This window comes from Ochotona princeps, chromosome 19, assembly GCF_030435755.1.
Source record: "Ochotona princeps isolate mOchPri1 chromosome 19, mOchPri1.hap1, whole genome shotgun sequence".
Lineage (NCBI taxonomy): Eukaryota > Metazoa > Chordata > Mammalia > Lagomorpha > Ochotonidae > Ochotona > Ochotona princeps.
In genome coordinates, this window is record NC_080850.1 from 37499666 (window position 1) to 37523652 (window position 23987).

Consider the following 23987-nt stretch of genomic DNA (forward strand, 5'->3'; position numbering starts at 1 on the left):
GACTACAGTAGTGTGTTCAAAGCAGCACAAGCAGGCAAAGCTGTTCTAGAAACTTCCTTAACAGAGAACCTGAGTGCAGAGATCTGACAACAAGTAAACTTGTCCTGACGCTGCCTCTTGCCATACTTCCAGAGTAAGGGTGGCCTGCAGGGCTGAGGTGACCTCTCCTTGTCAGAGTTGTGCTGTGAGTTGCATAGGCATAAACACTGACTTATTGGAGTATGTCACTCATGGAGGCATTGGTATATTTCACTCTCTTGAAGTCTACACTTTGTCACACCTGTTCTTAATCCAGAACATTGCCATGTGTACCAGATTACTTTGCATTAATGCTCTTCATCTTTTAACTCATTTTTATTGGCATGTGATAGATTAACAGAACAAAATCTTTGAATGTCCAATTTCATTATTTAATGTTCATCTTTACAACCTCTGATTGTGCTCTCAACCTTCTTCCAGGTCACTGAGTCAAGGCAGCACAAATTCAAACATGCTGGATATTCAGGGAAGCGGGCACAAGAAACGAGCACGCCGTAGCTCTCTGCTTAATGCCAAAAAGCTGTATGAGGATGCCCAGATGGCACGGAAAGTCAAGCAGTATCTTTCTGGTCTGGATGTAGAGACAGATGAGGAGAAGTTCCAGATGATGTCCTTGCAGTGGGAGCCTGCGTATGGTACCTGTGAGTATAGCTTTTCATTTGTGTGATACTAAAGAGCACAACAGAATGGGAGCATCTCCAAAATTAGGCTGCAATCCCAAGAAAACTGTCCACTTTCTCTGTCAAAGGATTATTGATGTTTCACAAGTATCAATCTGATACTCTGTCCCTTTCTCATATTAATGCTCTGCATGTAGAGGAACAGTTTCTAAAAATTTTTAAATTTTTTTTTCAACTAATTGGAAGCCAAAAAAAGACACTAACAGAGATGGACGGTTTTCTTTCTGTGGTTCAAACCCCAAATGGCTACAGTAGCCAAGGCTAGGCTGGGCCAAAGCCAGCAGCCTGGAACTTCTTCTTGCTGGGGGCAGGAACTCAAGTACTTGAGCTGTCACCTTCTGCCTCGCAGGGTACACATTAGGCAGAAGCTGAATCAGGAGTGAGTAGTGAGGTGTAAACCAGGTAGTGTGATACAGGGTCTGGGTGTTGCAGCCTGACATCTTAACCAGTACATTAAACACCTGCTTTCATTGTATTAACCTGATGTTCTGATACAATGAAGCCATTGCTTGTGGGAATGGTAAAAAGGCAGAGCCCGTGAAGGGGCTCCTCTAGTAATATGAAACATGCTCATAACCCACTTGAAACACTTGGGTGATGTTAAATGAGACGAAGAGTTTCATTAACCAATTTGGGAGAAAAGCGGACCATGCAGAAGCCTAGTGGCTGGAGTTGTCTGTGACCAGTCTCGGAAGTATGGATAACGTAAACAGTGCACCTTACAACTCCCCTGCTGCAGACCCCAAGATAGGACTTTGTCCTGTAACAGTCAGTACTAAACAGGTGCAGTGAGAGACCGGGAGCAGGATGAGCTTGCCACACAAGAAACACTTTATTGTTGTTATTTTTTTTATTATTTTTTTTATTGGAGAGGCAGATACACAGATAGAAGGAGATGCAAAGAGAAACATCTTCCATCTGCTGATTCACTCCGCAAGTGGCTGCAATGGCCGGAGCTAAGCCTATGTGAAGCCACAAGCCAGGAGCTTCTCCCGGATCTCGCACTTGGGTGTGGAGTGCCCCAAGGTTTGGGCCATCCTCTGCTGTTTTCCCAAGCAGCAAGCTGGGAACGGGATGGGAAGTAGAGCATCCGGGACAGGAACCAGTGCCCATATGGGATCCCAGTAGATGCAAGGCAAGGAATTAGCCACTAGGTCGTTGCACCCAGCCCAAGAAACACTTTTCTTAAAGGGTCTCGTACACAGCTTTCCCAAGGTGACTCTCGATGAAGCCCCTCCCAACAGCTCTCCCCCAGCTTTCCCTCTGCTCTTTCAGTTTCTGTTCTTTTCAGTAAAACTCCTCTGCTAAAAACTCTCTTCTCTGTTTGTCTGCTTCATCTGTCTCATACTTCCTCATAGAGCAGATTTCTGCGAGTCTCACTAGCTGTAACACCTCTCCCCACTCCAGCCTTTCAGATTAAATCTGTGGGCGGGGGAATTTTATAGGAGCCAGTGTTGTGGTGCATGCCATATGAGAAAAGGTTGCTGTACTACCACGCCAACTCCTTGCTAATGCACTTTGGCAAGCAGGGGAAGATGACCCCAAAGACTTTGAGCCCCTAGAGTCACATAGGAGACTCAGATGGAGTTCCAGACTCCTGGCTTTGGCCTGGTGCAGCCTGGCTGTTGGCAGCTGTTTCGGGAGTGACTGAGTGAATGGAAAAATTATTTTTTCCTTCGGTCTCTCCTTCTCTCTGTGTCTGTGCCTTTCAAGTAAATAAATCTTCTTTTGAAAGTTTTGGAAATTTATTTTCTCATTTCTGTTTAAGAACATTTTTACTTCCTTATTTATTTTACAGATAACTCTTACCAACTAGAAAATTTAAGGAGTTTAAAACAAGAAATAAGATACAGTTGCTGTAAGGTAAAATAGGAAAAATCAGAGACATTGTGTACTAATGTCTAGAAAATACAATGAAAAATTCTGTTCTTAATATTGATTTTTTTTTTTAAGTTAACTACAAATAGGGGCCTAGCACCATGGCATAAGCCTCCCACTGTGGTGCCAACATCCCATATGGGCACCAGTTCAAGTCTAGCTGTTCCACTTCCCATCCAGCTCCCTGCTAAAGTGCCTAGGAAAGCAGCAGCAGATAGTCCATACTCTTGGGCCCCTGCACCCATGTGGGAGTCCACTGGAAGGCCTCTGGCTTCAGACCAGTCCAGCTCGGGCTTCTGTCGTCATTTGGGGAATGATTCAGCGGATGGAAGATTCTATCTCTGCTTTTCTCTCTGTAAATCTGCATTTGAAATAAAAGTAATTAAGTTTTAAAAAATAAAGATCAAGTACAGATAATGGAATGGCTCTGTCTCTAGCTCAAGGGAATCTTGGTTATAAACGCAGGAATCAAAAGCGGTAAAATGAATTGATGTAACCCCAAAAAATGATTGTGCTTCTTGTGTTCAATTACAGGCTAATTGTTATGCCCATAAAACTCACATTATGGTTGCATTTCTAAATTGTGAATTACAAAAGGAAATTGACTTTAAAATTTATCAGTGTTATGGTATTTTTATAGTAATAGGAAAAGTGTATCAATAGAGTAGAAAAATGGAAGTAAAATCATATATATGTATGTATGTATTTTACACTGACATGTGACAGTCAGTGTTAATATACAGGGTAAGGAGCTCTTACCAAGTAGTGTTATGAAGGCAGATTATCACGAGCACTGCTCCCCATAAGAAGAGGAAATGGAGACTAAGGGTCTCATTACCCTAAGTCTGAATTCTCAAATGTAAAACTTGGCATGGGTTGGGACTAAGTTTATATCTAGTTTTCTTTATCAACCTATTAAACTTGGAGAAAGAAACAAAATATTAAAATGTAAATTACTCAGAGTTTTCTAAATATACTGGGTTTCCTTCCATGCACTTGGTAAACCTTGCCGTTGACTCCTCGAACAGTACCTGAAGGGTTCACTATTGGAGTTGTATTCTAATGAAATAGTATACCCCAAATTTACTGATGTTGAAATCAATGTCAGGCTAAAGGAATAATGCAATACATGCCAAAAATAAAGCATGGAAGAATGTATAGGACCTTTTAAATCTTACATTTTACTGTTCAGCATCATGTGCATATTAAGGCCCTCTGACCTTTTAAAATTGCCACCCGTTATTTCTCCCTGGGTTCTCTGTATGTACTTTATCATCTTGTAGTTATGGACACTATGTTTCTGCTTTCATCTGATTTAGGATTATTTATGTAAAACACACACACACACAAATACATTTAGTCTACCTTCTTCTGCATGCATCTACCCTGCCTGTCTTTTCACATAACACTAAATAGTTTCATTTGCTGTATAGTTAATATTGATTTGAAATGAAGAAAACTCAGGGGTTTTCTTTTAAAAATCAAATTTGAGATTTTAGCTCAGTATCTTTAATTTCGTTGCAAAGTCTTATTTTTACTTCTGTTGTATAATCCTCACATATTTTAAATAGTATCTACCAAAAGCCAAACAATGGTTGAATCATAAGCATTATAGCATTTGGTTCTATTATTTAATAGGTATATTTGTGTTTTCCTTTCATTGTGGCAGTTATTAAAATGTCAAGAGGTAGAGAATTGAATAGTAATGAGGAAAAGGGAAAATGTGTCTCTTGACTCTTTGTTTTTTTGTTTTTTGACTCTCAACTTCTGACATCTTGGATTCTGTTAGTTAATGAACCAGTACATGTTAATTCGGGAGTCTCTGGGTTTTGACTGAATGTTCCTTAATTCTTTCCACCCAAAATATTCTCATCACAAAAACATAATAACTATGAGAGCAGTGCTGGAACAGGCCTGTTCTACTTTTGCTTTTATCTTTTATCTGTTTTGCTTTTATCTTTTTGAGTTTATTATTTTTTAAGAGTTAAAATTATTTATTAGCTGCAGTTAGAGGGAAAGACTGAGAGATCTTCCATCTGGTGATTTACTCCCTAGATGGCTGCCATGGCCAAGTTTGGGCCAAGCCGACACCAGGGACCCAGAGCTTTAGCCTGGTCACCCATATGCTTGGTGCCTTCTCTCATACTTGGAAGATCTTCCAGTGTTTTCACAAGCACATCAACAGTGAGCTGGATCAGAAGTGGGAAAGCTGGGACTCTAGTGCTCTGATACTGGGTGGCAGTGCCGTTAGCAGCTTCGTAACCCATTCCTCCATAACATAGCCTCCATAGTACTGATTTCAAAGAGATTTCTGCTTGAATTAAGTCAGGATTCTGTAATCTAGACACTGCACAATGTGGGGTGTTAGAGAAGGGCTCCCAGAAGTTTGTGACAAAGTTCACTTGTGTATGCAGCCAGTGGAATGGAGTCTTGCAGCTTCCCACATTGAATCGAGGCTAGACAGTCTGGGAGAATGTTCCTTAGCTGCAGGGACAGGCTATTGCTGCATCATGCAGGGCCTTTCTCCTCAGAGCATTGCACGTCACATGTCACTTAATGTAGGACATGAGGGGATGGATTGATCTCATTTTCATTTTTGAACCGTCTCTGAGGTGATCCAGAGAAGTTGGAAGGTTTGCATACAAGGAGGGCAGCATTTCAGCAGTATACATAAAAGGTTGTTAACTTGACCTTTCTCACTGAGCTGGTGGGATGGAGCTAATAAGACTAATGGATTCAAGAATTATCTAAAAAATAACAGCCCATTCTTCACCAGTTTTAGAATAAATTCTTAAGAAAATTAGTTGGGTTGGTGCTATGTCTTGGCAGATTCAGCAGCCATCTGCAGCACCAGCATTCCATATAGGCACTGATTCAAGTCCTGGCTGCTCCACTTCCATCCTGCTCTCCACACCAACATGGAAGTCCCTGTGGAAGCTCCTGGCTTAGGTCTGGCCCAGCTCTGACATTGGTGGGCATTTGGGAAGTAAATTAAAAGATGGAGATCTCTGAGTTTCAAATAAATATAGAGCTTTAAAAAATAAGTCTGTTTTACTTGTTGCTCAAAGCAGATGAAGCAAGCATTTATGAATATAAATGATAATAGCCTTATCTAAAATTATGTTATTACTTCTTTTCTTATTCTATCCTGTTTAGTGACCAAGAATTTAAGCGAGAAAAGATCTGCCAAATCATCTGAAATGTCTCCGGGACCTATGAGGTCAGCTGGCCAGCCAGCTAAAGTGCACTTGCCTCAGCCCCACAGAGCCAGCCAGGTGCTTCAGGTGCCGGCTGTTAACTTGCATCCCATCAGGAAGAAGGGACAAACAAAAGACTCCATGTTGAGTGAGTATTCACAGTGCATATCATGTACATTTGAGATTTCCAGGAACGTTAGAATAAACAAAGCAGTGCTCAGGGCCTTATCAGGTGAGATGGGTTATGTATATGACCATCACCTCACAGATCAAAACCATTTCATTTGCTTCCTACCTTTGAGTACCACATGCAAGCTCTATTAAATGCTGGTACTTGTTACTCTTATAATTATGAAATCCATTTGCCAACAGAAAAAGCAATAGCTCTTATAAACCTAAGGCCTATTGCACTCAATGAGTTTAATTGAGTAGTTGGATTCAACCTGCAAACATTGTGACAGTAAGATTATTCTAACAATGGCTATACGTGTTTGCGATTAATGGCTTGTTAAAACTCAGGAAGTGAGTATAAAACTTAATGAATGATTTTCCCATTTTTCTCCCCAAGAACTCTATTAGCTTATACTCATTTTACTATTTTCACTATATCCTCACAATAGCTTTTAGATGGGAACTGAGATTACGTTGGTTCCTAGCATTATTCCCTAGTTCATATGCTAATGCTTAGTTCATATGCAGTAGAGTTTTGTGAAAATGACAGTGTTTTAGAAGTACAAAGCTAAATAAGAAATATTGCCTTCTTTGCCAGATTTTCTGTCTGGTGAGGCAGACACACAGCAAATAACTTGGGTACAGCATGTGTGCTGTTACATCAGAGGTACATACAAAACCTTTACGGGAGTCTGGGGTTTTGACCAAATGTTCCTGATTTTTGAAAATCAAGGGTTAAAAAGGCGAGGCTTTAGAAGAATGCAGTCTAAAATGTGAGTGCAGCGGGTCTGGCAGTGGCTCTGCTGGTTCTCATCCCCCTCTTGCCAGCACCAGCATCCCATGTGGGTACTGGTTTATGTCCCAGCTACTCCACTTTCCATCCAGGATATGACCTGGAAAAACAGTGGATGGTGGCCCAAAGCCTTGAGACCCTGCACCCACATTGCATACCTGGTGAAAACTCCTGGCTCCTGGTCAGATCTGCTAAGCTCTGACTGTTGTGACCATTTTGAAAGATCTTTCTCTGTTTTTCCTTCCCTCAGTAAATCTGCCTTTCCAATAAAAATAAATTAAATCATTAAAAAAAGAAAAAGCTATTGACTAGGCCAAGTTGCCCAAGAGGTTCTCAGGCAGAGGGAGCAAGTTGGTGTCCGCAAGTTGATGCGTGCACTTTGCCAACTCATTCACAATCTTGAGGGGCAACCGGAAGGACAGCTAAGAATTAGAGGCTGCTTATGCCAGACACCCATCTGCATGCCTCCCTCATTTCCTGTGTTCTTTTAGACTTTCTGATGACCCTACAGCATAGGAAGCATTTCCCCTCTTCACTATGCACTGCCGGAAAAAAAAGAAAAAGGAGCTGCAGTTAAGGCCCCCTCTCCTCCTGACCAACAAGCTCTAAATTCCTTGCTTTTATTTCTCTACCAAACAGCTCTCCAGGGTGAGAAGGAGTAAAGCTGTATAGGAAGGCCAAAATTAGAATAAGCTTTTCTAAAGGAAACTTGTTTGACATTTGGAAATTAAGGTTCAGTTTATGTTTGAGAAAGACTAGAATAAGAATTAAAGCAAAAATTCCTTGGGAAATTGCTTGGTACCTGAGATCCTTCAGTGGCTGTGGAAATGAGAATTGTATACAGAATTGGCATAGTAGGTAAGTTTCCTGATGACAGTGAAAGAGGGACCAGTTTAGCTCTGGTGTCTTGGGTATCTCCACCTGCAACCAGGGCTCCTTGTACCAGAAAGCTTTCTTCTTGTTGTAGTTAAATTTGGCTTCTATAGATAAACGTATAATGTTAACATTGAAACTGTTCAATGAAGAATATTGTGAGTGTATAACGACTTAGATTTTTCATTGTTTAGAGGCTCCGTCTCATTGAAGCTGTGCTTTCCTGGTTAAGAACATGTCAGTAGTACTCTGATATTTCTTAGAGAAGGCACATATAAAAAAGTCAGTACATTGAGCAAAATTGTTGATACAATTCATTTACGCTAGACAAGACTGGCCTTTGTCAGGTTATTGAGGAAATGTTTCCATTGGGCTCCATGCTATTTTCTAAAAAGTCATGCTGCTTTCTCTTGACTGCTTGTCTTCTGCAGTGTGAGTTTAGTGTTGTTGAGAAGGGCTGGATTGGCAGCCCCACAGCCTCTTGCCTATACCCACAGCATGGATGCAGCACAGGTGGGGACAGTGCCAGCATCCTCACACTGCCCTGCCATGTGCCTTCTGGATGAGGGAACAGCTTGAATCTGTGCCGCCCTTCTCTGTTGACATTTCAAGCAGGTGTGTTGATTGCGGGTGCGGTACATATGCAGGCAGGCTGTTAAGTTTATCTCCCTTATGCCACAAAACAGACAAGTGATTTCACTGTTATGATCTGGTCCGTGCTGCCCAGCTGAGTCTGAATGAGTGGCTTAGAGATGATCATCTCTGTATTCCATTGCCACAACATTCAGTCCGTTTGGACGTTCACACGTTTCACCATTAGCCATTGTGCATCATGGCTTCAGTTATGTAATGATTGAGGCAATGACAGACATTTTTAATTGTGAAGTGATGCTTATCTCTTCCCTGCTTTTCTTTTAGGTACAAGTTTACCTCAGAAAGTTCTAGGAGTAGCTGATGAAGCAAGTAGTAGGAAACACCCAGAAGACACGCTGTCTGTGGCCTCATCCCTACACTCCAGTCCCCCTGCATCTCCCCAAGGCTCGCCCCGCAAAGGTAAGATGGAGCGACTGCAGCCAAGCAGCTCTGTGCAGTGTGCACTTTGTACTTTTCAGCCTGTAGCAAATGGTAAAAAATAGACCCTCATGTTTTTACTAAGGTAGTCTGGTGCTTCTTAGAGGGTATGTATCAGGTAACTAACACTCCAGTCCAAAGTACAATCCTTAACTTCTTTTACGGAGGACAAGTGTAGGTAAGAATGAAGGCAGAAATCACCAATGTACTGATCTGTGCAGAGTTTTTAAAAGATGTTTTGATTGATTCCCTCCAACAACTCATTCCCCAAGTGGCCTCTAGCTAAAGCTGGGCCAAACCAAAGCCAGGAACCCAGAACTCAATTCTGGGCTCCCACTTGGGTGGAACCCATGTGCTAGAGCCGTCTTCTGCTGCTTTCCAGGTACGCTGGCAGAGAACTGGATTGGAAGCAGAGCAGCTACAACTCAAACCAGCCTTTCTTTTTTTAGCGTGTATTTATTGACTGCCTTGAAAGGCAGAATTTCAGAGAATACCTTCAGTCTGCTGGTTTACCCCCTGTAGGTGACTAGACCCAAGTACTCAGATAGACATCTGCTGTTTTCCTAGACACATTAGCAGGGAGTTAGAAAGGAAATAGAACAGCCAGGACTCAAGCTGGTACTCACATGGAATGCTGGGATTGCAGCAGCAGCTTAACGCACTGCACCACATCACCACCTCTGGTCTATGAACATTGTAAGGATTATGATTCACAAATCCTAAAGTTTTTGTGTGGTTTTTTTTTTTTGTGAAATATATATAAGTAACAGTTTCTATAATAATTTGTAACCAACTATAAGATGCAGGGAAAGAGCATATTTTGATGTTTTCCTTAAGTATTGGAATACTGTCTTTAGTTACTCAAGGTTTAAAACACCATATATCCTTATGGATTTCTACATTTATGCTTAGCCAGAACTTTAAAGGTGGTGAACCTGAAATCCTTCTTGTGCGTTTTCATGTGTTTTTATAATTCAGACTGAAATTTTGCTTCACTTGGCGAGTTTGGGCAGTGTACACGCAGATGGCATCTCCTGTCAGCAGCATATGTGGCATGCTAATGAGTGTGTCATAGCCTGGAGTGGTACCTGAGCAGAGGGAAGGCAGCATGAGCTCTGGCAGAAGGCACAGCCTCCAGAGCTTGCCTCAGCCCTCAGGGTCTAAATTCCATCCCTCCCTGGGACTTGAGCTCACTTCTGCCACTGGTGTACCACTGATGTCAAAACTGAATCTGTCCCTTGTTAATTCTTTGTTAGTTTGAATACTTTGTTTTTAAGATCAAATTGATTGCCTGTCTATTTGAGAGGCCTCACATAAGATAGAAATGAGTTATCTATGTGAAGACTGATGCTTCAGTAAGTATTCCATACTTGGGAAGGTTTGTTTGCTTTGCTGCTGCCACACTGGGGCCACCTGCCTCCGCTGCTCATCTGCCCTTGACAGTTGCTTGAGACGCTATAATGTTCATTCAGACTTAGTAAGGACATACAAACAGTGTACAAAACAGGTGTCTGGTTCTCTTGTGATTCATGCACTTGGGTGCAGTAGTACAGTTTTGTAAGACACCCAGAGCTGTTTCGTCTCATTGCCTGTCCATGGGGTGACACTCAGAGTGCCCTTTTTTGGATCCTAGGGAGAGAGACTAGCAGCCGTGCCTCTGCTGAGACATGAGGCCAGTCAGCAGGGCCGTGTGTCCGTAAGCTCAGGAATAAATACCCCATCCTTTTCTCAGAAGCTCTTCAGAGCATCATCCCAGTACCAACGCTTGTCTAACAAGAACGCTGACTGGGTCTAATTGGATGTGCTAAAGTCTGAGTGTGGCTTGTGGGAGCACACACCAAGGAAGGGAAGATGCCCATTATAGCCTCCTAGCAATGGAGCATCAACTCAGCCCAGGAACAGGGACGTCTTGTCTTTTGTGCTCTTATTGTGTGGCCAACACTGATCATGTTTATAGGTTTCACAGCCTGTCACTGTAACGTCTAGCATCTTGAGAAACCGAAAGAAGTTCTGCTGAAAGCTGCTTCAGATTTTTCCCACATATGTGCTGTGAAAGCCACATATGAATATGATACTTCTGTTTGCATAGACAGGTTTTGGTCATGATCTGTGCTTGACCAAAGTGTCACCACAGTAAGAGTACATAATTAGGATCTGTTCCTAGATTTTATCTTTATGTTTTGAAAGATTTAAACAGGAATTTTTTATCTTATTTTTTATTCTTACATAGTTGGTTAGGGTGCGAAGGGGTCAAGGGCTAGAGGAAAGTGGGTGAGATCACTGTTCACACATTCTTTTTTCCTTCGTAAACAGGATTGAAAAAAAAGATGTATTTTTATTTGAAAGAGTTACAGAGAAGGAGAGAGATCTTCCATCCACTGATTGACTCCCCAAATGGCCATGTTGACCAGAGCTGAGCTGTTCTTAAGGTGGGAGCCAGGAGCTTCTTCTTGGTCTCTCATTGGGGTGTGGGAACCCAAGGCCATTGGCCATCCTCTGCTGTTCACCCAGGTCATTAGCAGGGATCTAGATCAGAAAATCTGATCTAGCTGAGACTAGAACTGGCACCCATGTGTGATTAACCTGTGCTGCTGTGCCAGTCTCTGAGAATTTTTAAAAAGTAAAGTAATTTTAGGGCCTGGCACAGTGGCCTAGTGGCTAAAGTCCTCGCCTTGAAAGCCCCGGGATCCCATATGGGCGCCGGTTCTAATCCTGGCAGCTCCACTTCCCATCCAGCTCCCTGCTTGTGGCCTGGGAAAGCAGTCGAGGACGGCCCAATGCATTGGGACCCTGCACCCGCATGGGAGACCCGGAAGAGGTTCCTGGTTCCTGGCTTCGGATCGGCGCAGCACCAACCGTTGCGGCTCACTTGGGGAGTGAATGATCGGACGGAAGATCTTCCTCTCTGTATATCTGACTTTGTAGTAAAAACAAATAAATCTTTAAAAAGAAAAATAAAGTAAAGTAATTTTAGACATTTTTTCCAGTGGGTAAGAAAGGCTGCCTCTCCACCTTATAATTAGATTGGAAATTTTGCTTTATAAATACTGACATTATGTATACTGTTTGTATGTCCTCCTTGATTTTAACTAAGCTTTTAGTCAGTAAAATCTTGAAAATTCTAGGAAATTTTGAGAAGGTATTGTGATACTCTTGTCATATTTTCTCTTATGATTTTGCCAACATGGCTTGTTTTCTAACAGTTTTTAATACCTGTTATGAGCAAGGTAATCTTTCTCCTGTTTTCTTACAATGACTTCTGAGTATATGATGTAGAACATTTCATATGCATTGGAAAGGTATTCATGTTGGTGTTTTAGATATTGTCAAGGTGTTGCACTGTTTTAATAGTTAATGTTACGTGTATAACTGAGGCTGATTGTGGTGACCTGGCGAGAGGTACTTGACCCTGACAGGGTTTTTGCATCTTTCCCTCCAGTTGGCAGTATCCTATGTGAGCACAGCCTCCTGCTGCACCCCTCAGGGTCTTCCTCAGCCCCTCCCCAGGAGTCCAGCGCCAACATCCGTGGCCCAAGCTGCCCCGGAATAGGTGGGGTTTACTTGCAAAAGAAAATCCTTCAGATTACCAGGAGCACAGCCAAAAGAACAGACAGTTCCAAGAAGGCCACTGAGGAGAATAGAGGCAGGACAAGTTTTGAGAACACAACCAGAAAAAGAATGACGTCCCCGTTTAGAAGATTTAGGGAAAGAACTCTTTCAAGGGAGAGACTAGTCGCCAGCAAAAAAGAGGACGCAGATCACAATCAAGCTACAGAGAGCTGTGAGAAAGTGGAGGATGTTGGGCGCGACAGCACAGATGAGAAAGGGAGAGACCTCTTCAAGTCAAATAGCCAAGGCAACAGTAATGCGTTAAACTGCTTCTATATGCGATTCAAGTCTAAAAGGAGGAAGACACTTTGACGGAAGTTCCTTCAGTTTATTCATGTAAATGTGGCTTAAATTAAGCCATTTGTCAAACCAAGGTTGAGTAGACCACTTAGTAAAATGCTGTTACAGAAATAATAATTACTATTTTTATAAGCATTTAATATTTACAGATTCTCTAGCACAAAGTCACATTGGTTTGAAGTGCCTTATTTGTACATTTTATTTCTCTAATGTATCGAGTTAGTAAACTGCATATTCTGGTTTGCTGTAGTTGCCTTTATTTCCTATGACGAGCAGCTGGGTCTGTAGTGAAATGACTAGAGGGACTTTTTAGGAAATGATATTCTCCAGGAAGTCTCCTCCAATAATCTGGTCACAGTTTGCCTTAGAGAATTGAATTGCCATATTAATGCTTCAGTTATTTTGTAAGTTAAAGGCAAAAGAAGTGTTGGAACAAGAAATTGCATCTTGCTCACAAATGCTTTTGATTTTATAAACTTTTCACATCCATCTGGTTGCGGGAGGAGGAGCTAATCTTAGTATAACAGGTTCAAAATCACCAGATAACTTATTTCTAAAATACGGTTTCTGTTTCCCACCCCTGGCCTCAAAGATTTGAATTTCCAGGAATGGGCCAAGCAGTGTATATTTTAATAAGGTTTCCAAATGGTTCTTTGAGTAAATTATATTTGAGTTCTGAAAATGAAAGGTGGGAGAGGAAGAGGTCTGTCTGTTCGTAAATGTAAAGAGCGAGGGCTGGGCTAGGACAGGCCGAGGGGTCAGACACCCAGGTACTGGGTCTGTGGCTGCCTGCCGCCTAGGGGATCCATTAGCTGGAAGTTAGAAGTGGAGCCACTGTGGAATGCTAACAGTGAAGCAAGTCTGTTCCATAAAATAAAAGAAAAACGATTTTCCAGTAGAGGTTTTTTTGTCTTGTGGATTTTTAAAGAATTTTATTGCATCTGTTTTCTTGTAATTATTTTTAAAAAATAAACAGTGCCAAGTGGCAGTGAACCTGGGTTCAGAGATGCATGGTGGATGTCAGGAGATGCTGAGTTGTCCTGAATTGCCCTTCTCCAGGTCCCATAAACCAAGTCCAAATTACACAATTTCTGGGGCTTAATTCTCTCTGACGTAGTTAATGAAAACCTAATAAGTTTATTGTACAACAGTATTTTTTTTTCTGTAAAGCCTTGTGAACAAACTCCAAGATCCTTTTCTCCAAGCAGAGAAAGACATTAGAGTGTAGATCGTTGTCTTGTCCCAAGAATTTTAAGTAACAGAATCCAAGCCTCTGGTTAGTGCGGTCGGCAGGGGCTTTGGTTCCAAGGCCATGCACTTGGTGTTCCTACTGTCATCTGAACAAGATGACATTGTTTTTCTTTGAGGTCCTCCACTTAGCAGGATTAATAGGGCATTTTAAAAATTTTCTGAGTGAGAGTTTTGTGTCTTGTCTTCTGTCCCTCAAAATAGACTAACAAGGACACTTGGAACGATCATGCCCCAGATCCTGGCTTTGGACCCTTCACCTCTCTGTCCCTGCCCCCACATTCCAAAAAAAAAAACAAGTGCAGAGGAAGATGTCTAGCCATCTGTTGTGCGCAAAGAAAAAAACAAACATGTAGATGCTGGTTGTCTTTCATAACACATTCTTATAAATTTATCAGTTCAACTTTTTAATATGTGAGTTGATACTGAAACTAGGTATAAAATTAAATCCAAATCTAAAATAATTACCAGAGGCTCTCAATATGAGCAGGCCTTCTTAGGTGACATAGCAGAGTTTTTGGGTAAGTGTATGAATTTGGAAAAAAAAATAACAGCCGGTCTTTCTGTTGGATCCTGACTTCCATTCTCATCCCTAGGGCAGAGTGGAATTTACTTATTTATTTAGTTATTTGAAAGGGAAAGTGGCACAGAGGATGAGAGAGAGATGTCTTCCATGCACTCATCAACTCCCCAAATGGGTAGGAATGGCCAGGGCAAAGACAGGAACCAAACACTCCATCCAGGTCTTGCATTTGGGTTGCAGGGACCAAAACACTTGGGCCATCATTAGCTCTGCCTTCCAAGACATGACAGCATCATTGGCTGCAGAGCAGTGGAACCAGGAGACCAGACAGCTCTCCAGTGCAGGCTGCCATCAGCCTAGGCAGTGGGGAACCTGCTGCACCACTTCTGGCTCAGTAGGCTAATTGTCTAAGTGAAACTGTGTATCTTTTCTCTTTCTTTTTTTTTATTGCGAAGTTGGTTTGGTGAAGTATGGATAGGTAAGTTAATGTCTGTAAGGAACTGTGTGCAGAAAACGGGCATCATTAGGTCTACCTGGAAGGCAACTGAAATTGCTGTTACTTGATTTTTGCTCTTTTGGTCTGCTCTCCCTGGCCATCCCTATCACCAGTTTTGTATTTTGTGGTTTGATCATTGCTGTTTTCTTGTTCAGGTTACACACTCACTCCATCAGCTAAATCTGACAACTTATCTGACTCCAGCCATAGTGAGATTTCTTCACGGTCCAGCATTGTGAGCAATTGTTCTGTTGACTCCGTGTCTGCAGCTCTACAGGATGAACGGTGTTCTTCCCAGGCCCTGGCAGTTCCTGAATCCACCAGAGCTTTGGAAAAAACAGAGCACCCCTCAGGAATGGGAGACCATGGTCAGCTTGGTCCTGGGTAACAAACTCCTTGTCTGTATTATCTCAAAAATGCAAGTGTCCATTGCAAACAATGCTCTTCAGTTTGAACTTGAATTCCTTCTTTTCTGTGTGAGATATACTCAGGTTGCATTAAAAAGAGGAAGAGGTAGGATCAAGAACGTATTTTAGTACTGAATATAGGCATAAGTATTATTTTGAAAGCTGTATGGGTAATTATTTTTAAAGTGCTACTGAATTCAGTTACGCTCCTGTCAATAACTTGAAACTACTTGTTATTGATGAAGGAAGAGGTGGTTCATGTCATTCTGGCTTTAAGTTTAGAGATAGCTCAAGAAAAGATCAAGTGAAGATGAAGTGAAATATGAGGTGAATATGCCTAGTTGTGTATATTGTCAACAGATTGGGTGAGTAGGTCCAGTTTTTTATTTTTAGTTTCTGTGAGTGTAATTTGAGGAATGAAAATAATCAGCAAGGTCACTTTTTTTACTTGTTTATTAATAGGCACAAAGAGCATCTAATTGTTCATGCCCCAAATGACTGCAACTGCCAGAACCAACCTAGCCAAAGACAGGGCCTGGAACTTAGCGTGGGTCTCCCAGAGGGCCAAGGAAGCCAGCCAGTCAAGCCATCAGGCCATCTTCTAGCACCTGTGGTAGGAGGTGTTTGACCTGGGCATCTAATCTAGGTTTAGTGTGGAGCATTGGCATCCCAACTGGCTTATTATGCACTAACTAAATGCCCATCATAATTTAAAAACATTTAAGATTTACTTTTTTTATTTGAAAGGCAGATAGATATACAGAGAGAAAGATCTTCTGTTCACTGGTTCACTCCCCAAGCAGCTGTAGTGGCTGGAGCTGAGCCAATCCGAAGCCAGGAGCCAAGAGCCTCTTCTGGGTCTCCATTGCTGGTGCAGGGAGTCATGCTCATTGCCTTGGGCCATGCTCTACTGCTTTCCCAAGTCACAAGCAAGAAGCTGGATGGGAAGTAGAGCAGCCAGGACAGGAACCAGTGCCCATATGGGATCCCAACAGATGCATGACAAGGATTTAGCTACTAGGCTATTGCTGCAGGCCCTAAAACATTTTTAATTGTCAGTTCCTGTTTAAGCAAAATGGGAGCATAAATAGCTTATTCTACACTGATAATTACTTAAGACACAGTAAAGTATTACCATATTTGTGAAGATTTTTATAAACAATATTTCTATAGACCAGAGGTCAGAAAACTTTATTTAAAAGTTACTATTTTAGATTTTTGAGACCATAAGATCTTTGTTGTACCTACCCTGCCTTTGTTGCACCAAAACAACCATAAACAATATATAGAGTAGGGGGCATGGTTGTGTCACTGAGAATTCATTTATAAGTCATCATTAAAAAGCAGTTGACTAGAGTTGACCCTGGAGCCCTTGTTTGGGGATGGCTCCTATAAACGGTGAAATAATTTGGTGAGTCATTGAGGAAGTTACTACTGCTTGGCACTCCACAAGACTAACGTAAAATAAATATGATTCCTCAAGTTGGAAACTTAATGCTGTATGCGTGGAACACAGTTATTACCAGATGTTATGTTGACTAAGAGTGCAGTGTGTACCTAAATGCATTGGTTTTGTACCTGTTTAGGGGACCACTCCCGAAGCCATCTCTAATCAAGGCTCTGGCCGTCTCGGCTTCCGTGAGCAGTGAAGAGATTTCTCACGAGCATATCATCATAGAAGCAGCTGACAGTGGTCGAGGCAGTTGGACTTCCTGCTCCTCCAGCTCACATGACAACTTCCAAAGCCTTCCCAACCCCAAAAGCTGGGATTTTTTGAACTCTTACCGCCATACCCATTTGGATGACCCTATTGCTGAAGTTGAATCTACTGAGTGCGAGTCATTTTCCTGTCCTAAAAGTTGCTCTAGAACTTGTGATCCTTGTAAAGGAAGCCTCGAGAGTAATCATTCGAGACAGAGCTGGGCCTCCTCCAGCTCTCTGTCTGACACATTTGAGCCAAACTATGGGACGGTTAAACGGAGAGTGATAGAAAGTGCCCCCACTGAGTCGTCTGAAGGCATGGACCCCAAGGATGCCACAGACCCACTTTATAAAACTGTCACTTCAAGTACAGAAAAGGGCTTAATCGGTAAGTTATGTGGTGTTTTTTTTTTGTTTGTTTGATTTTTTATTTTAATCTTTAGCATTTGGAAATTAATGTAAAGAAATGGCTTTGTAAAATCTTTGACTAGAATTTTATTCTTGCAAAGCTTCATTGTCTCCAACCTTTGTTTTCTGTCTCTGCAGATTTGTTCCCTACAAATCAGGTTAAAAGATCTGGTATTTCATTAGGGGAATAATCTGTTCGTAATGTTTGTATTGTCGAAATCTTCCATTGAAGAGTAGTACATGGTCCGCAGTAGTAAGAAAGGGATTGCTCTGTCACCTGGTGAAGTTTTGGACTGCAGTGGCTGCGTCTTCATGCTGGAGCATTGTGTCCTCTGTTGCTTATCCTTAGGAAAAGTGCTCCCACTGATTGGCCTGTGTCCATCAGGAGTGTTTCTGATCCCAGTCTATGCTTTTCTAGTAGTCTTTTCTATTTAACTGTCACGTACTATGTGCTGCTTTCCTATACTTGGATATAGTAGCCCCTAATTTTCTGTTTACGTGGAATAGCTATACTTTTTTGCATGTGAGATTTTTTAAGGGCTGCCATGGTGGCATAGTGGCTTAAGCTGTTGCCTGTGATACAGATCAAGTCCCACCTACTTTGCTTCCCATCCAGCTTCCTTCTAATGGCGTGGAAAATCAGGGGAAGATGACCCAAGTTGCTTGGGCCCTGCTACACATATGGAAGACCTGAATGAAGTTTTTGCAGCTCAGCTCAGTCCTGTTCAATGAAGCCATTTGAGGCGTTAACAAGAAGATCAGAGATCTCTCTGTCTCTTCCTCTATCTATATATATAAATAAAGTAATAAACTAAAAAAAATTCATTTATTTGAAAGGCAGAGCGATGAAGAGATGTTCGTCTACCGGTTCACTCCCCAGATGGCTTAGTCTGAACTAAGGCAAAGCCAGGAACCAGGAACTCCATCCTGATCTCCCACACGGATGGCAGAGGTCCAATTGGTCCATTTGTTGCTAACTTCCTAGGAACAATAGCAAAGAGCTGGATAGAAGCAAAAACACCCAGGACTCAAACCACTTCCCTGATACAGGATTGGACTCTGTAAGAGGTCGCTTAACCCACTGTACCAACAAGACTGGCCCCTACTTTGAATTCATACTATTACGTCCACTTTTAACTCCAAAGAATATTTGTGATGATGACATCTAATTACTAAAAATTTTAATTAGGGAAGCATACTGATCTCATAGTTGCTTATAACACTGTTATAGAATTTGAGCTCATTAATGTTTGCAAGGATATTTTGTTAATAGTAGAGGTTTATTGATTGATTGATTGACTGATTTGCAAGTTGGCATTAGCAAGAGAAGAGACCTAGATCTGCTGGTGGTTCATTCCCCAGGTGACCCACATGGCTAGAGCCAGGAACTCAGTCCCTCTTTCCCATGTTGGTAACAGGAATCTGTTTGGACACTCTTCAGCTGGATCTAAAGTGGAACAACTGGGACACAAAGCATCACCCTTATGGGAGGCCAGCGTGCAGGGGCAGCGCTGTCTCGTGTGCCACAATGCCAGCTGTTACTATTATCTTCATTATTAAAGTCTAGTATTGGAGAGCCATTACAAAAGATTTAAAGTCTTTCACTTCCAGGACTTCTGGGGCAATCCCTGTTAATTCAGTCCTCAGTCTTGTCTTCTTTTGATAAACTTTTCCACCATCGCAGTCCACCGATCCTCAGATGCGAATCCTTCCTGACCTTGAGTATGCGCAGTTTTTTGCTGGTAGAATTGTAGAAAGTTGGGTTGATAAAATTTCAAGTTAATATTACAATTATTTAATATTCCTTTTTCGCTTTTTAATTAAAATTTATGTATTTATACAGTGATGAAATCTATTGATTTACTTCCCAAATGCCCACAGTAGCCAGAGCTGGAGTAGAGGCTGAAGTTAAGAGCTAGGGAATCATTCCAGGTTTCCCACCCAGGTAGCAGTAACCCAGTAGTCCAGTATGGAATGCAGTCAAGTCCTCTCACCCACCATCATAACTGCTAGACTAAATGCCCACCCTTAATGATATTTTCTATTTATTTCCTAAAGATTCCTTTCTGTCTGCTTTTGTTTCAAAGGCAAAGTGGCGTAGAGGGCGGGAGCCAGAGCAAAAATAAGTGCACACGCATAGTTCTACCTACTGGGTCACTTCCCAAATGACTGCCATGGCCAGACCAAAGCCAGGAGCCAGGAGCTCCATGCTGGTGGGTGCATGGGCCCAAGTGCAGGACTGTCTTGTACTGCTTTCCCACGGTCATTGACAGGGAGCTTGTCTGCTGGGCTTATGTGGAATCTGGGGCTACAGCCTTGATTGAGCCTCCTGCCATACAACACCAGACCCTCTTGGTCATATTCCTGTAATTTTAAGACTTGTGTTGAAAAAGTTAATTGCATGATTAACATTTTCAGAGTCATGTCTTCTGCTTTTATTTTTATTAAGATACACTTATTTATTTGAAAGAATTCCAAAGAGAGGCAGAGAGAAAAGAGAGAGCTCTCACACCCATTGATCAGTCCACTCCCCAGATGGCCACAACGTCCAGGGATGGGAACAGGCCAGAGCCTGGAGCTTCTTCTGGGTCTCCCATATGGGTCCGCCATGTGAATCTCAGGGTGCTAGGCATCTGGCCCATTGTCTGCTACTTGTCACACACACGTTATCAGGAAGCTGAGTCAGAAGTAGAACAGCCAGGACTCAAACCAGTGCCCATATGCAGTGCCAGTATTGCAGGCAGTGGCCCTTACTTCAGCTGCACTCTGCCGTCCTGCTTCCTGTGGGTTTTGAATTTTGTGCAACTTTCAGCTTCTCTAATTTGCCTTTAGTGAAAGGATTTAAAGTTAAAATCCAGCCTCCCCCCCACACTTTTTTCATCTGAAAGGCAGAGACAGGTGCTCAAAGAGATCTGTGACTACCTGCTTCGCTGCTCATACACTGTAGCAGTCAGACCAGAGCCCAGGCCTTGGTGCAGGTCTCATGTGTGGAGAGCTGGGATCCCAGTGCTGGAGCCATGACCTGTTCTTCCCGTTAGGAAGAGGCTGGGATGGAAACAGAGGAGCAGGGGAGCAACCCTGGCACCCCGATGCGGCATCCCAGGCCCCAACTTAACTACTGTTTTCTGATAAAAGTAAGGGCTTTTCCTTCTTCTCCACTTAAGCACAAATCATTTATTGGAAAGAAGGTACCTCAAGGAATTTGTTCCTCTTTACTGGGAAAAGTGAAATTATTATCTACCCAGACTGGTAGTCTCCTCTAGTGCCCGCAAAGATTGATTTTTATCTCGAGAAGACAGGACATATGTCTCCCATTCAGCATCGAATACACACTTAGAGGGAGCCTGTGTTGTGTTGTGTTATGTAGAGATTATTTCAAGGGCTTAATGCCAGAGGTCTTCCCTGTAACTGGTTTATTCTCCCAGGTGGCCGCACTGGCTGGGACTGGGCCAGGTCAAAGCCAGGAGCCTAGAACTACGTGGGGGCCATCTGCTGCTGCTTTCCTAGGCTACTTAGCAGAAAGCTGGATCAGGAGTGGAGCAGCTAGGGCTTGAACCAGCACTCCCATGTGGGCTGCCTGCCGAGGCACAGCATTGGCCCCTGGGGTGAACTTTGACATGTTTATGACTTAGCCACGTTTAGGGCTGGTGTTCAGGAGCTTCTCATAGGTTTGTGAGAATGAAGAGGGAACCCTGTCAGCAGTGTTACCTCAAACTCCTTTTCTACTTAACATTTATAAAACAGAATGTAGTTTTGGATTTTTACAACCAGCTTGAGTATTAAGTTTATTAAACTTTAGAAATGTTTTATATAATCATTGGATTCAGATTCATTTTATCTTTAAGTTTTTGTTTTGCCATTTTAATAATTTTCATGAGTTTTGTTTGTTTCTTCTATTTTTCATTAACATTTCCATTGTTTATTTTTCATACCAGTGTACTGTGTCACTTCACCCAAGAAGGACAGTAGGTATAGGGAGCCACCTCCAACTCCTCCAGGCTATATGGGAATTTCTTTAGCCGACCTAAAAGAAGGACCCCACCCACACCTAAAGCCTCCAGACTATAATGTGGCCGTGCGGCGGTCCAAGATGATGCAGAGCGGCCTCTCTCGACCGCCGCCAGCACCTGTCGCTGGCCGCACTGGGGTCTGTATCCCGGCGAAGACTGTAGCCCAGCCCCAGAGGCAGCAGCCGCAGCCGCCCCCTGCTACCGTAGCAGACTTGACTGATGCAGATAGCGAAGCCGACGGTATGTTGACAGACTGCTTTCATGGCTCTTACACAAATTACTGCACATAGTGAATGGTCTTCTCTCTGGTACTTTTTGGTCAGAAGTGTTTCCCTCAATGCCGTAGAAATTTCTGTTGGTGTCCGTATGTCTAGCCCTCTTCTGCTGACTCCTCCATAGAGCAGCAGCTTCCTCTAGCAGAACGCTTTGGAGATGCACTTGATCTGAACGGGATTTTCAGGTGTAAATGCATGGAAGCCCGATGCTGCACAGTATGTGGAGTGATGCTATTGACAAGTAGCTTGCCAGTGAACAGTGAAAACTGTTCTTGATGTTGCAGCTGTAGCAATAGTCTGAAAAATGGTTTGGTTTTTATAAAAACAAAATTTATTATTTTAAATAATAGTCAGGTGAGCTGAAAGCATTTCTGAGGCTATGGTTGATTGTCAGCCTTCCTGTGTAATGGAATATTCAAGAGTCTATCTTGGTGAAAATTGTATAAGCGGATAACTAGACTCTCAGTCTTCAGTACTGTGCTGCTGCACTAGTGAACTGTGCTTTTCTTTTCAGAAAATGAACAAGTGTCAGCAGTGTAGCCTTCGGATGGCTCCATTGAAGAGCACTGAAAGTCACGGCAGAGGGCTGGCACCTCCTCATCCCGTGCCCGGGCCGCTGCCAGCCAACAGCTTGATGCTGCTTCCAGCCCACGCAAAGGTGCACTCCTTGCGCTCCAAGCAGTGAGACAGACCTCAGTCACCTTCCCTTTCCTGTAGTCCCTGTAGACAGTTTCCTCCACCTGGATGCTGGACCTGGAGACGTTGTGTGCCAGAACTGCCTTGGGACCACAGTTACAGAACAAGTTGGAACTTGGTCATCCTCGTGTGTATCACTGTGGATTTTCCTTTAACAAGTGATTTTAAAAGCAGTGGTATTATTTTTTCCAAGCCATAGCTTGGGCTAAAGAACAAATTCAGAATGTCTGCCAATGCCAAGGATGTTCTTATGTATTTGAAGAGTAACTTATTATTTAAAGTGTTGTGTTTTTGTTTGTATTTGGGAGCTCTTGCTAGTTGATGTGTGTGTTTGAGGCCATAAACCTGTGTCTGCACTGAGCCAGGGAAGTCGCCTGTGGAGGTTTGACATGCTTGGTTGGCATAGAGACACAGCCCACCCTGCAGCACCCGTGCTGGCAGGGTCCCGGGTGAGGCCAAATAGGAAGCCTTTTGTCATTGAGGGGTCAAGAAGCCTGCTGGTCACGGTGTAGGGACCAAGTGCAGCTGCTGTTGGGTTTGCTGTCAGTCCCGTGGGACAGGGGCGGTGGTATACAGTAGGCAGGAACCCTAATTTCCAGAAAACAACTTTTGATATTTAATGGCATGTGTAGAAATCATGCTGTGTATAAAATTAGAAGTGCAAAAATGAACATCCAGTTACTAGAGAACTGTCCAGAAAAGCTGAACTAAAATTTCTCTCAGTTCACATAGGGAGTTCTTTTTCTTTTTAAAGGAAGTATAATCTGTAAATTACTTTAGGCTCGCAGTATCTGTTGTGCTGCTCAAGTCCCACCCTGGGGGGAGCGCCGCACCATGTCCAGCCTGGGGAGGGCCTGTGCCTCTGCACTGCCACTGTCCTGCTCCGGAGCCCACTGGGGTGAAACCGGTTGGAAACGTGTAAGAAACACAAGGTGGAATTGCAGAAGTGATTGCCTTTTGATTCCCAGCTTACCCTTGTGGGGACAAGGCTTTCCTAACTTCCGGCCTCGGCATTGTTGCTTCAGTTATTAAAATTTCAGTGTTTATTGGGTAAGGCAGGTTGTTTACATTCTAACAGATTAGTATTTGTGTGAAGTTTAAAAATTTTCATCTGCTTTTCAAGAGTAAAGACAAGTGAGATTTTGATGAACTTCTGTGCGTACCAAAAAGACAAACTAAGCAAACGCCAAAGTCACAAAGGTAGCCCAGCACCGGCTTGGAGTCGCGGTAGGTCCAGGTCAGAGTGATGGTAGCAGTGTGCACTGCGTTGTTGGAGTTTGCTGTTTTTCCCTCGTGGTCTCTTTGCTGTTTTCCTGCCTGTTCCCTTGGTTTTAAGAGAGCGAATCACTTCCTGATGGTACTAGTTCATTTTTCCCATCGAAATGGTTAGCTCTTCTTTTTAGGAAAAGCAGTGTGTCCGGAAAATTTCTCTGAAATTAGGGTGAGGCTGGAGGCCACACTGATCCGAAGCTCAGACCGTAGGAGTTAGAAGGAAGCACGCTGACTGCACTGCTTCCTGGGGCCTTTCAAGTGGGGAGTCACCTGTATCAGAATCACCACAGTCTGAAAATCATGGCCTTGTGATTTGGCCTGTGATCAGTAGTCCTCCACT

General features: G+C 42.8%; 1 protein-coding gene across 8 annotated transcripts in view; it reads left to right on the forward strand.

The window, feature by feature from the left end:
* The window catches only part of RAPGEF6 (Rap guanine nucleotide exchange factor 6), a 153013-nt gene extending 129771 nt beyond the window's left edge, over positions 1-23242 (forward strand). For 4 of the 8 annotated variants that reach the window (XM_058677723.1, XM_058677720.1, XM_058677725.1 and 1 more), the window contains 7 exons: positions 460-680; positions 5754-5942; positions 8550-8684; positions 15034-15262; positions 16872-17374; positions 21330-21644; positions 22194-23242. In XM_058677723.1, coding sequence (XP_058533706.1) covers positions 460-680; positions 5754-5942; positions 8550-8684; positions 15034-15262; positions 16872-17374; positions 21330-21644; positions 22194-22219 — 1618 coding nt within the window. In that variant the 3' untranslated portion in view covers positions 22220-23242. Of the gene's footprint in view, positions 1-459; positions 681-5753; positions 5943-8549; positions 8685-12141; positions 12854-15033; positions 15263-16871; positions 17375-21329; positions 21645-22193 lie in introns of those variants that run through there. The other 4 variants (XM_058677721.1, XM_058677722.1, XM_058677726.1 and 1 more) reach the window with 3 other exon arrangements.
* Positions 23243-23987: the final 745 nt, after the last annotated feature.